Source organism: Lampetra planeri, chromosome 24, assembly GCF_965212315.1.
Source record: "Lampetra planeri chromosome 24, kcLamPlan1.2.h2, whole genome shotgun sequence".
In the NCBI taxonomy this organism is placed as follows: Eukaryota; Metazoa; Chordata; class Hyperoartia; order Petromyzontiformes; family Petromyzontidae; genus Lampetra; species Lampetra planeri.
The window spans coordinates 2,278,771-2,292,579 of NC_136130.1; the positions used below are offsets into that span (position 1 = coordinate 2,278,771).

The 13,809-nt window shown below is 44.0% G+C and overlaps 1 protein-coding gene across 4 annotated transcripts in view; it reads right to left on the reverse strand.

Moving 5' to 3' along the window:
• Positions 1 to 490: 490 nt before the first annotated feature.
• The window catches only part of RNF11 (ring finger protein 11), a 37,174-nt gene continuing 23,855 nt past the window's right edge, over positions 491 to 13,809 (reverse strand). For 2 of the 4 annotated variants that reach the window (XM_078605406.1, XM_078605407.1), the window contains exon 3: positions 491 to 5,096. In XM_078605406.1, the coding sequence (XP_078461532.1) occupies positions 4,925 to 5,096 (172 nt within the window). In that variant the 3' untranslated portion in view covers positions 491 to 4,924. The remainder of the gene's footprint in view (positions 5,097 to 13,809) is intronic. The other 2 variants (XR_013587322.1, XR_013587321.1) reach the window with 2 other exon arrangements.

A 13,809-nucleotide genomic window follows, 5' to 3' on the forward strand; every position in this document is an offset into this window, starting at 1 on the left:
GGCATGGTCTGCCCCAATACTGGTAGAGGTCCGCCCTAGGTCAAATTGGCCAATTAAAAAGGATTTGTTGGCTGCAGTGGTGGAGGTGGAACATCAGTAATGGAGTTTTTGACTCCTCTAACACACCGTGTATCAATTTACATTTGAAGCACTCCCCTCCCCCTACCCCCCTCTCTATCTCTCCCCCCTTGCTCGTCCCCCCTCTCTTACCTATATAGCCTCTTGTTACAGCATCCCTTTTGCCCACTTGTTTCTTGCTGTGGTTGTCCCACCTGATGACGGACGCTTGTGTTGCGCCCGAAACGTCGTGATTTTATTTATTTTAAACCTACGTGACTTCACCGAAAGAACCAAAGAGTATGGACACCGTGTGTCGTGTCGGCCTTAGTAGGTGCTCGTGAACAACAACTGCCTTAACAGACTAAAAAAAAGCAATCTCACAGGGAGGATCTTTGCTTTTGTATGAAACACCAAAAAAACGCACACAAGCTTGGGGATTGTAAATAGTTTCATTAACGCCCACAGAATCGGGTAAAACTAAGAATGCCTACACACATTTCTATCTTGAGAGCAGGCCCTTTCACATGCCATCTCTGAGCCGTCTCAGTGGGGCCCGCGATCATGGGTTTCACGAAATTAGGTGGGGGGGGGGGAAGAAATAAAAGCTCTGTGCTGGTCCACATCATCATCAGCTCAGCAGCGACGTAAACAATTGTGCAAAACGGCGAAATCGCTCGTAAAGGAACTCCACAGAAAAGCGAGTTAAGAGACATGACATTTAAGACAATTTCCCGGTCTCGACGCATCTGCAAAGCACGAACGTATCTTCTACATGTCTGCAATTAAAAGCAATGGTTGTCGATTTGCTCTCAATTTTGTTTGTAGATGCACGCGGCTCCTTCGATTGGGTCTCCAAAAAGTGTAGCCATGTGCTTTTTTCTTTTTGGTTATGGTTAAAATGAGCCAATACCACAGAGTAACAATGCTTTTTTTTGTGTTACTTTCATCGTGGTGCAAATCAAGCAGGGTTAGTGTTGCCTAGCGATGTTCCCGACCTGCACTTTTCTAATAACGATCATTATACAGATGGCAGCCTTCACGCGATCCACTGTGTTAAATGAGAAATCACGACGCGGCGACCGAACATCGATCTCCCGGTCTTGAAAACAACGACACAAGCCCCTCACAATGCCAGATCGGCGCTGGGACAAGGATCCTCCAACTGTGTGAGGGACTCTCCCGGACGAAGTAATGTGTGGTTGTCTGGCTTGAAATTGTCGTTTTTTGCTCTGCATCTACATCAGCCACACGAAAGAAGAGGATTATACAGTAATAACAACAATAACGCTCTGAAGTAAACACACAATCAAGTGTTCACAATTGTGCTCTAGAGTTGCAAAGGATAATTTAGACGTGACAATAATTCGTGCCATCACATTGTAAAGTTTGCAAACAGATAAATAATTTAACGGGAAGTGCAATCTGCCATGTGCAACGATATGGCATGTTTAAATTCTCATGACCATGATTCTCATCTTCATCAATGTGCTGGAATCAGTCATATGTATCAGCGACCCAGCACACACACTCCATCTCTGACCGATGCTGGATTGATTCTTCAATCCTGGGCTGCATTCTCGTTGAGGGGTGTGATTAACTTTGTCCACCGTAGCGCCGTCTTCCAATTTGTAGGCTCGCATGGTGGCACTGGGCGGTGCACGCTGGACTTGGATTTGCAATATCTGTCGCCGTAGTGATTATTTTTGAGGAGACAGATTGGGAGTGAATTTGCGAACCTTAAATTGGAGGCGAGCGTACTGCCCATCTAGGCTAATCTGCCAAAAACAGACGCCACATAATTTAAAAGCGAACTCTCACTGTATTGATATGCTTTGTGCAATACCGTGTTTAATATCCAAGGTACCAGACAATAGCGGTTTAAATACATGTTAGCATGATTTTTGGTTGTTTAAAGGATTCTTCGCAATTATGTCACTGGCTTCCAAGCAAGAAGCGCGGTAATCGTCAGCCCATCAGGAAATGCCCTGCAGAGATCAAAGCGTGGCATCACTGTAGCCTCGTGTCAATCTGGCAATTGTGCAGGCGATACACGGTTGCATTGTGCAGGGTAATTGTGACAAAGCATCTTGACATGCCGTTGCAGCGAGCTGCTTTGTAATTGAATGTTATTGTTGGGACATGCAAGTATCGTACTCAATATCCATGATGGTGGTTGTTCAGTAGCCAATGATGACTGCCATGGGGAGGGCAGGGGAAAGAGTCCGTTTTTGGACGTGTCCGGATATGGCTGATGAATATTCATACCAGGACGAGCAACGCGCATTCTGGAATTTTTTTACGCTATGTTAATATCACCGAATGACTTTACAATCACAGCAGCAATCATAGCGACTTAGTATTGCCCAATTCACAGTGCAAAGTATTGCCTAAATTGGGCAATACTTTGAAACTGAGCAGCAGCAGCAAGCTGCTTACTCAACGATATCCATTAGCAATGTTACACCTGTGATAACGATATGCATCGTGTATGTGATGTACAACTCAAGATTAGGGTTGTCCGTATTGACCAGCGCTATCGGGGGCATACCCTTCCTTGGAAGACACACAACAGGACCAAGGCCATAATTGCCTCTGATGTGGATCCTCTTTCCCACCACGATCACATGAAGGTGGTTCCTTAGCTGTGCAGACGAGCGATTCGCTCCTTCCCTATCTACCTATGCATTAATCATTCATCGTGGAAGGAAATTACATTCGCAAAAGAAAATCTCACCTTTACAATATGGTTTCATGTAAGCTTTGGTAGCCTTGCTTGAGACCAAATTGCTACTAGATGGTGAGAAAAAATTTGCTTTAAATCGCACATGACAGCCCGGGTTTTAATCACGTGATCTCAGTGGTGGTGACTTGGTACTCTAACTGGGGTATGAAACACAGCATACATCAACGTATCAGTGAAAGTTGTAAGCTACATTTTTTGTGTAACAATCATCACATCCTTAGCATATACAGCTACAGTTATCGCTAATGATTATTTATCGCTCCATAAAACCACTACTAAAAACAAAGTTATAGCACCTATTGCCCACCAGTTTTTCTTACTTAACGTAACATATTTAAAACTACCAGTAGATATATTTATCACAATTCAGCAATATTGATCAAATTTCCAATCACATTTGTTGGTCAGAAATGCAATTGCTTACAAATGTTTGGAGAAGCTTACAATGGAGCATTTGGGACTAAAAAACGAAGCATCTGTGCGTTTGTGCGAACACTTTACAGCATGTCACACAAGAACTTTACACGCCCGCAAACACTAACCGTGCTGTGTATAGCTGAGCAGCCCCCCCCACCCCGCCCCCACCATCAGGTTAAAAGCACACAAGCATCAAACCCCGGTCTTGTCGTCCACATCTCCATCTCCGCGCTCGTCCCGAAGAGAACCAGCGTGGTGTACGCACAAAAATATTGGCACGGCACTCGGTCAGTAGGCAACCAAGCACCAAGCGCACGGCCGAATACGAGTACTGTTACACAGGAGGATGGGTGCAGACTCAATAGCCATCAAATGCACCCACAACAAATTATAGAGGGGGGAAAAAGTGTACATTGTATGCATGATACCGGAGTGCACAATCACATGCTGCCACAATTGCATAAACTCTAAACCCCCGGGAACGTTTCTTCTCCAATACCAAGTTGTAGGGAGATGTGATGCCTGACTTCGTGGAAGGAAGTTTGAGGGCTGCGGCAAGGTCAGCCAACGTTCTCATCGGCGTTAGCCACAACAGTGTGCCTGCTGCTCACCACCCGCTTCCCTGTTAACTCTCCAGGCACCAAGTGAGACTTTGCAGTCCACATTGGGGTTAAACTCAAAACTGAGCTGGCAGGAACCTGTGAGGATGGGGGGGGGGAGGTGAGAGGGCCTGGTTGAAAATAAATCAAGTGGGAAGTATTTTGTTTTTCCCCAAAGTAACCATATCTTGGAAGGAAAGGATGTTTTAAAATTTTACTTTTACCCAATTATTAAAATGTTCCAAAATTATTTTTAAGCGAGTAAGGGCGTAACATCACCGAATCCCTTCAACATCAGCAATGACCAATATACTGCTGTATGAAGGCCTCCCCCAAGCCATCACATAAACTTATTGTACGTTAGATTTGTAAAAAAAAAAACAGTGATGTCACTTAATTAAAATTACACCATGATTATTCTTAAAGAGGTGGTGACATCACTGCTCTCAACCCCACCATATCTTGCTTAAAAGTTAACCGACTCTCTTACAGAACAACAGATAATGTTATTATCTTATGGCATCCTGGGTACACTTACAATGTCACAACTGCACGCGTGCAAAGCCAAATAGGCTTCAGGTGCGAAAGCCGCGGGACATCGAACCCAGCCGATTAACACTACCGAGTCGTTCACGACTAACCGAAGCCAAAACATTTCTTTGCCTTGGAGATAATTTATGATGACGAAGTCTGCCGGTGAATTTGATGACAGGCCTAGTTTGTGAAATTTTAATAATTTCAAATCGAATAAAGTTGGCAGCAAGATGCTTGGTGAGCTCCAAGGTTTGAATCTCCATGCGGACCATTTGCGTCAGCCGCTAAATGAGCAGGGACACGTGACGGATGTTACATTGCCGGCTTCGCAAGAGATTGGCCTTTTCACGCAGAGATGGATGTTCTGTGATAATCGGATTATCAATTGTCTCGGAAGTGATCCAATCGTACGCAATGAATTCTGACACTACTCAATCGACCAATCGCGTAAATTGAGGCAAGCTGCCCAATCCCATCATTGAACCGTTGGTCACAACGTGCCTACTTTGTGAGCGAGTGAGCGAGCGTGCGGGCACATGCGTGTGCGGGCACGTGCGGGCACGCGCGGGCGTCATCCCGTCTCGTAGGTGGAGAGCAGAGCGGCGTCAACGGGCTCCATGCATGAGGGGCAGGTGAAGGAGCGCATGAGCCAGTCGTCGATGCACTCCACGTGGTAGGTGTGCAGGCAGGGCAGGAAGCGCACCGCGTCTCCACACACAAACTCCAGCATGCAGATCACGCACCTGCGGGAAAAACGAGAAGCGGAAGAGGGCGCAGCACCGTCGACGTCAGCATGCGCGTTCGCCGAAAGGTATTTTGTTTTACGTAAAAATTAAATTTCAACAACCCCACCCTGATAATCCTACATAATACACTAGCATAATATGACTTTGAGACCCCCCCACCGCCTACACATTCCACAAGGAGTGACTAATCCCATATCTGCATTTGTCATCAATATGCTAAATTCATCTGTTGATATGTAAACTCCTTTGTCAACGCGCTCTCCTCCTCCCACCCAGCTTAAAATACGCTGCCAAGCTTAGCGGTGTTCATTACGACGCTGTCTTTCCGACAGCTCTGTTTCTTCACCGGAGGATGGCTGCTTGCGTTGTGGCCGAAACGTCGTGAGAATTTTATTTTATCACTTCTTATTTTTATTATTTTATTATTTCCCTTCTACGTGGCTTTACCGAAAGAACCAAAAATATATCTACCGCCATCAAAATCCAGTTAATAACGCACGTTACTACCGGGGTAAATAAAAGACTTGTGCAGAGGTGGCACAGTGGCTCGTGGACTGTGCTATGAACGTTGCAACCCGAGTTCTATTCCTGACTGTGGATAACATAAGTTAAATATTATATCGGAACTGTCTTTTCCCCCCTCCTTTACGCCTCCGCTTACCATAGTTTACTACATACGGTGCGAAAGAAGTTCAACATACATAATACACCAACCAGCGATGACCAACGTAGTGAAGTATGGTCAAACAGCCCCCATGAACTACATAGCAGGGGCAAGCCTTTTTCCAGCAGTAAATTGACAAAGGGATGATATTAGAAGAATAGGGTTTTCTCCTTTTTTCTGGAAACAAAACTGAAACCTTTTTACGAGGAATCATGTCTGCATTAACCACAATACTTGTGGTCAGAATGAAAAAAAAACACTGATAATCTTGATTTGAAGCTTTCGTGACTGCAGGAATCCATACTTTTTGGTTCTTTCAGTAAAGTCACGTGGTGGGAAAGCACGCTTATATTGCGCCTGAAACATCGTGATTTGTTTTATTTTATACCTACGTGACTTTACCGAAAGAACCAAAGAGTATACTCTGATAATATATGCATTGTCCTTGAAACTGATTGGTCTACACCAGAGACAGCTTTCTTTTAAGCCTCGTCTCAAACGGTGTTAAACCAGCGGACGACAACTGTACACCTTTTGGCGTCCTGTGGTCGAACACCGTTTGAGACTAGGCTCAAAAGAAAGCTGTCTCTGGTGTAGACCAATCAGTTTCAAGGACAATGCATTTATTAGAGTATTTTTTTGTGGTTAATGCAGACATGGTTCCTCGTAAAAAGGTTTCAGTTTTGTTGCCAGAAAAAAGGAGAAAAAACTATTCTTATATTTTGGTACTGACAAAAGAGACCTCATGATGTTAAAAGGGATGATATTACTTTGACCCCAATAGATTGATTCTGCCATTCACTGTAGAAGTCAGGGAGGGGGGGGACAAATGCTAAAATCCCCCCTGCAATCTCATGAATATTTATGAGCACGCTCCTGCTCATGAATACTGAGAGTACCGACGAGAAGTGACATCACTCAGTGGCGTAATGTGTGTGCCACCGCCCATGCACTCAATAATATTTATGCCGCCTTAAATAATAATATGTATGCTGTCTTATTAAGAATTATGCCTAAAAAGCATTATCATTGTCATAGGGCTACGGGCCAATGCAGTCGTGTGGATTTTTCTCCGGGTCCTCTGGTTTTTCCCTTCACATTTAGAATCAATGTGCGTTTAGAGTATTTGGCTGCTATAAATTTCCACATAAGCCACTTCGTTGAGCTATAATTTGTAAGCAGGTCATTCTGAAAAATAGCTATATAGCTCAGTGGGCCTTACCTGGTAATATAAAAAGTTTATTTTTAACACGTAGCCTTTCGCGAACAATATCTGGCTTGGCTCTCCAACACACCGGTGTGCTGTACTTGTGATGAATTGGCATGTTCTGTTTACGCGACAACCCTTACTATTTATATTCTTTGGGTCTTTCGGTAAAGCCACATTTACACGCAAATTCCATCTCTAGCCCCGCCCACTTACCCTTTGGCTATACCCATCTCAAACCTATATAACATCCTGCTTCAGCAGCTCTCCCACTAATTTTTTTCACCTGATGACGGTTGCTTGTGTTGAGATCGAAACGTCATATTATTATTTTAAAAGTATATTTATATCTACGTGGCTTTACCAAAAGACCCAAAGAATATTAATTCCTGCAGTCACGAAAGCTTTAAGTCAGGATTTAACCCTTACTTGTTGGCTGTGTCAGGTGGTGGCGGGTTTTAACGACAGATTTATATATTTACGCGATGTAACCAAAAAACCTCTATTATGGATAAAAAGTTTGGTTTAGTTTAGTGCAGCTTAATCTTTTGTTGTACTGTGCTATACTCCATCTATATGTGCCCGACCCTTATGAACCCGCACTGGCAGGCATGATCAGTGGGATGTGGGCGAGGCCCTCATCCAGAATTGGAATGACAACAGGGCTGTACGTGGACATAAATGGCATTTGCTTTTACTTCCTTAAGATTCAATGACAGAGTGCACGCCTTATAAAGACGAAAAGAAGGACGAAACGAGCACAAGAAATGTGATATTGGTCCATCCATTGTGACGAAACTACATATTCTGTGCAAAAAGCAAATACATGAATTCAACGATACACAACTCGTTTGTAGCAGATGCACCAGGAGGCTACTAGTGGGCCGATGGCCTTTAACGGCTGGGGTGCTGTAAGGTGAAATGTTTCCAGAGCAGCTTCACAGTAACACATGCACAGCAACAGCTTGCTCAATCTGTGCACTTCACATTCATTTTGATCGATTCTTAAGGCAGCACAATGATCGGTATGCGCTCTCGGTGCAATCGCCTGCAAAACGACCACCATTCACATTGCCGAGATCAATACCGATGTTCCCGCCATGACACTGCATTCACTTAAGATCCAAGTACATTTAGATCAATCGTTTTCTATTTATAATCATAAAACGAGCAATGACTTAGCTCGTGTACCAGTGGTAGATGGATTGTGGCATCACGGAACCGTGAGGGACGTCGACGGGTTGGGGAGGCCTTCATCCAGTCATGGATGGACCATAACTGATGGTGATGTATAAAACTAACTGTAACACTCACATGGTTAGCGTTAGTGAATGTATATACTATAAACCGAATTGAATGCTACCAAATGAAAAATTCCCTTATGGGTTACAACGAACAAGAGTAATGTACATCCATTCAGGGGACGAGGGAGTGTCCAAAAGTAATGGGTTTCCCAAAATCTCACCCATCAATTTGACAACTATTGGCTGAACTGTTTGTTGAACTTCTTTCGCACCGCACGCAGCCAATAATGTGAAAACCACAAGCCTGTTTTTATTAAAGTCACACTGCCACTTTTAGAACATCTCTCTGACCTGGGAGCGCCACTGACTGAACAATTTCTTGAAACAAATGATTTTCGCCTGCAGCGCCGCGTCCTCACCGGGGATGACATTTATTCGGCACAATAGCTCCATCGAGCGTGACCGCTTAAAAAATAACATCTGACAGCATGCGCTCAACAAACACCGTACGCACGCAGGGGGTTTTTATTTGTGGGAAACTCTTTATTTGCACGTGGCTTTCTCCCATGCGTGGAAATAATGCCCAAAAAAAAGGAATTTACCAAACATTCCAGGAAATAACAAAAAAGAAACCTCCTGAAGAAGTGCAAAAATGTAGTGACGCTTCCTTGCAGACAGATTTCACATTGTTAGCAAAGAGAGGGTCCTGATCCAATGCTTGTTCATTGAAAGACGATCCAAAGTCTTATTTCTCATCCCTCATCGATTCCCTCTCTCCTAGCTCGGGGAAGGTTGACATTGCAATTAGATACCTTGAGGGCAGGAAACGTGGGCTTTGCACATGTGCATTTCAATCAGAAAAGGCCAAGTATTTGTTTGACAGAAAGCTGGCACAAATGTAAATCATCTAGTCAGAGCTCAGGGGACGAGCGGTGAATGTGAAGATCAAAATTTGGCAAACGTAACAATGTCATGGCACAAGTTGTGAACTCATCCCTTATTAATATAAATGGTGCAGCTTGTACGACCACGGTTAATGTAGTCAAACTTGTATTTGAGTCTGAGTCTTATTGATGACAACCTGTGGATTTGAGTGAAGGTTGAAGGCCATGGACCACGAGGGCAATTGCAGGCCAATCGTTTCTAGCAATCATCACTCGCAATACATTAACCACGAACGACTAGGGCAACTTGGGTAGGCAACAGAATGGAGCAACAGAGTTCTCTCTAGCCAGTTAAGGCAAGCCTTGATTAAAAAAAAGTGGGTTGGCTGAAAAATAATTGGTCTGCAGACTGTAAATTAACCTGTTGATTCGGGATGAGGTGACTTGGTTTGGGTCACTACTTGATCAGAAATAGGGTAGACCGATTACTAGTCACTATTGATGAGGGATGGGGTAGAGCTAGTACAGGTTTCCTTTGCTTAATGGGTAGCGCGTGCAGTATACTCACAATGTGGTCCCACGTCCGACCGCATCGCCGTATATGAGTGAACTCAAACCGCATATAGCAATTTTTGGGTAAAAATAGGTTAGCCATATATACGCAAAATCACAAAAACCGAACCTGTATAAAGTGAAGAAACCTGTACTAGTCACTAGTTGATTAGGGACGGGGTAGGCTTAGTACCAGTTACTAGTTAGACAATGTTCAACTGGTCATTAAGTAAATTTCGATTTAAAGCTTTCGTGACTGCAGGGATTCATCTTCTTGTTTTTTTCGGTAAAGTCACGTAGAAGGGAAGTAATAAAATAATAAAAATAAAACATAATAAAATGAAACAATTCTCACGACGTTTCGGCCACAACGCAAGCAGCCGTCCTCAGGTGAAGAATGAGACAATCCAAGCTAGGAGCTTACATATAAGCTGGGTTGGGGGTGGGAGAAGAGCGCCTTAACAAAAAGAATGTGCATATCAAGAGGAATGCTAAATTCCTGCTAAATTCCTCTTGATATGCACATTCTTTTTGTTAAGGCGCTCTTCTCCCACCCCCAACCCAGCTTATATGTAAGCTCCTAGCTTGGATTGTCTCATTCTTCACCTGAGGACGGCTGCTTGCGTTGTGGCCGAAACGTCGTGAGAATTGTTTCATTTTATTATGTTTTATTTTTATTATTTTATTACTTCCCTTCTACGTGACTTTACCGAAAAAACCAAGAAGATGGTCATTAAGTAATTCCGTATGCAGTCGATCTTTTCCAGTCAATTAGCCAGTCACTCAGTCAATACAATAGATCACCAGAAAAGCAATCCGATCAGAAGACTTTTCTTTCATACATCCAGATCGCATTCATTCTGTAATTGGAAGCCACAAGCTTTTCATGTGAAGAAAGCGTGACGTCGTCTAGCAGTCACGTGTGCTATCTCCAATCTGATTGGAAGCTACCGTCCCGGTTGCCCACGAGGGGGCAGCTTTAACCGGAATTATTCTTATTTGGGACAATGAGATGTTTACACTAGGAAATGCTGCAGAAACCATTGCCGATAAAAATTGCCAGGAATTATTGCCCTGAAATTACCATCGTGAATCGTGGAATTTAGTCTGTGGATTGTATGCAGTCATTCTCATAGTCCAATTGACACAAGCAGTCACACATTTAGTCAAACACTCTTAGTTATTACATTTCGGTGGAGAGGGGTGCCCCCATTCCTCAACCCCCCACCCCCCTTAATAGTATTAGTTCAGCCAAGCAGTTGCCGTGGCCAGATGTTAGCTTCCTTGCCTAATCTGCAGGAGGTCGTGGGTTCGATCCCGACCCTGATCCCTGTAAATTTGGAGTTTGTATGTTCTCTCCGTGGTCGTGTGAATTTTTCTCCAGGCCGTCCGGTTTTTCCCTCCACATTTAGATTCCACGTGCGTTTGGTTGCTATAAATTTGCACATGATAAGCCACTTCGTTGAGCTATCAAAAAGAACGATATAGCTTATTGGGCCTTACCTGGTAAAAAAAAAGTTCAATAGTTTAGTTGAGGTAAATCTTATTACACACAATCAATTACCATGTATATCACTGCAGTCTCAAGTAACGTTACTAAATTATCTCAGTCTTCATCTTCACTCAGACTCCTCATGATTTTCATTTGATCATTGTCGGTCACACCTTGGTGGTCATCGTCACGCTCAACGATTTTCATACACTTACACAGTGATCATCGATTAAAATACGAAACGCTTATATAGTTGAAACAAAAACATTTTCACCACTAATTTCGTGAAGAAAATTAACACCGCAGGGCAACAGGAGGCACCTGGCACTGCACCACAAACAGGAAGCCACGGCTTGACAAATGTGCGTGCGCATGCATACTGGCCGCGCATGTGTGTGCCGGGTAGATTATACAGGAAGGCAGCGGGCCGATCTAGTTTGTGAGTTTTTTTTTAGCACAATGGTCAAGGTGGCGGCAGATGGGCCATGCTGGGCTAGCTGGCAGATAAGCCCGTGAATGCCCCACGTGGGCGTCCCACCTGTTTTATGAACTGGCATTATGTGCTCGGGCAACTGTGAATGACCGAGCAAAGCCTTTATAACTGTATATCAGTTTAATGCTTGGTTCTGTGTTGGGTGCTGGTCACAAACCGTCCTTGCACAATGTTGAAAATGACGAATGACGCTAAGATGACTCAGCATGAAATGGAAATTTGCTTTTGCGAGATAATAATCAGCACTGGAGAGATAAAGGTGTTCATGCATGCGAGGTCTTGGTCACATCACTGTCGTGAGAGCCGTCATCGACCTTAATAGGTGCTCGCTAGCATTTGCCCCGCGGTCTGACAGGGGATCTTTGTTTTTTCAGGATCGTGTGTATTTGTACGCGTGTGCTCGCGCATGCATGCAAAAAGGAAGCATTTACAGCTTTGTGGGCTAAGCTGCACTGTACAGTACCAGGCACCAGATGGAAAGTCGGTTCCTTTTAGCATCACCATTATCGCAACCATCGTTACCATCGCTGTCCTTATCATTTATGTGGCATGTTATCGCACCTCTGTGCCAATGCATGGCAGCCAAGGAGTCGGGCATCGCAGCTGAGAATGTCAATGCATCAGCCCGCACAAGCCATGGCGCACGTGCAAATGGGTACATGTTAATAATGTTGTGGCTCATAACTCATCGTGCAGTGTAGCAAATTCTGGACTTTAACGCTCCCACATCTATGCTCCCCACCTTCACCAACCCACACTGACCAGCATTGTGAAGTATGGTCGAATAACCCCCCAAGACATGCACAGCGTGTGGAGGCCCTCATTGATTAGGAGATTGCAAAAGAGCTCCAATTCATAACATACACTGGACACGGGGGAATGGTGATATGAAACACCGCAATCCAAGTTTTAATCCTGGCCATAGCTAACATTGCTGGCAAGTGATATTTGAACTGCTCCTAGCACCCACCCCCGTTCACTGACCTTTGCTGACCAGCGTGGAGAAGTGTGGTAAAACAAGACATGATTGCAATGTGGGTCCTTATGTATATAAAAATTAAATAGGTTTTACTCATTGAAAAAATTCAGCTAGGAAACTTGGGTTTCCTTGCTGGGGAGAAGTAATTTTCGGAAACGTAGGTTTCCTCTTGTAGAGTGGTTTCGCTGTGATAAGAACACCCCACCCACCAACAGCCCAACAGCCATCCAGGGTCGATAAAATTAGGACCACTTTGCAATATGTCAACAGTGCTTTTGCTATGGATCAAGTGGCACTAGCCATAGAACCAAAAAATTCCTGAATTGTCTCAAGATCTCCTACAATGTATATCAGTACCACCTCAGTCAATTGAGCAGGAATATGCTCAAGTGACTTGGGCTGGGGCAAGGCTTATGGGGAGAAGTAATTTTCGTAGTCATTTGTCATTGTATTACTGAAACAAATTCGACTGGCTTTGGAGGAGAAATGGAAGGGCAACGGACGATGTCTAGGGGCGGAAGAAGAGAAGTAACCGGGATTCAGCTGGAGTGAACGAAGAGAGTGGAGACTTGCCAGCGAGAGAGAGAGAGAGGTGCTGGTGGTGTCAGAGTGAAAGGGTGCCGGGGATGTGCTGCAGGGAGTGGCGGCTGTGCAGGGTGCACTTAACACCCTTGCATAAAAATACCCGAGCACTTGCGTAGAGAAAAAAAGTGGTACCGAGACTATCTTTAAGGGGTACATTTAAACACATACTTGTCCAACAAGGAATTCCCCGAGACGTTTGTGTGTATAAAACGCATCCAGGCCGTGTCTGTGCAAGGTCTTGTATCCACGACGGTGGTGATAGTGTGCTCAAAATTTTTTAATAAATGCTTTATTCTTCAATGGGGCTGTCCTGAATACAGTGCTCTGATAATTACAGTAAGTATCTGAGGGCAGATTATACCGGTAATGTATTAACTGTGCTCGCAAAAAACACCATGGAATATCTTTTTACATCTTAATTTACGTGTGTTTTGTATTATCTCTGTTTTTGTGTTATCCAGGCCATGTCTCCCCTATCATTACACGAGACAATTGGGTGTTGACTGAAAATATTAAGCGCCTTTGGTTTACTTTTCTTCTTACAATTAGATTCCAACTGTTCTATCAATGTCATAACACAAGGGCAATTGTCATTGGGAAACCTTACAGT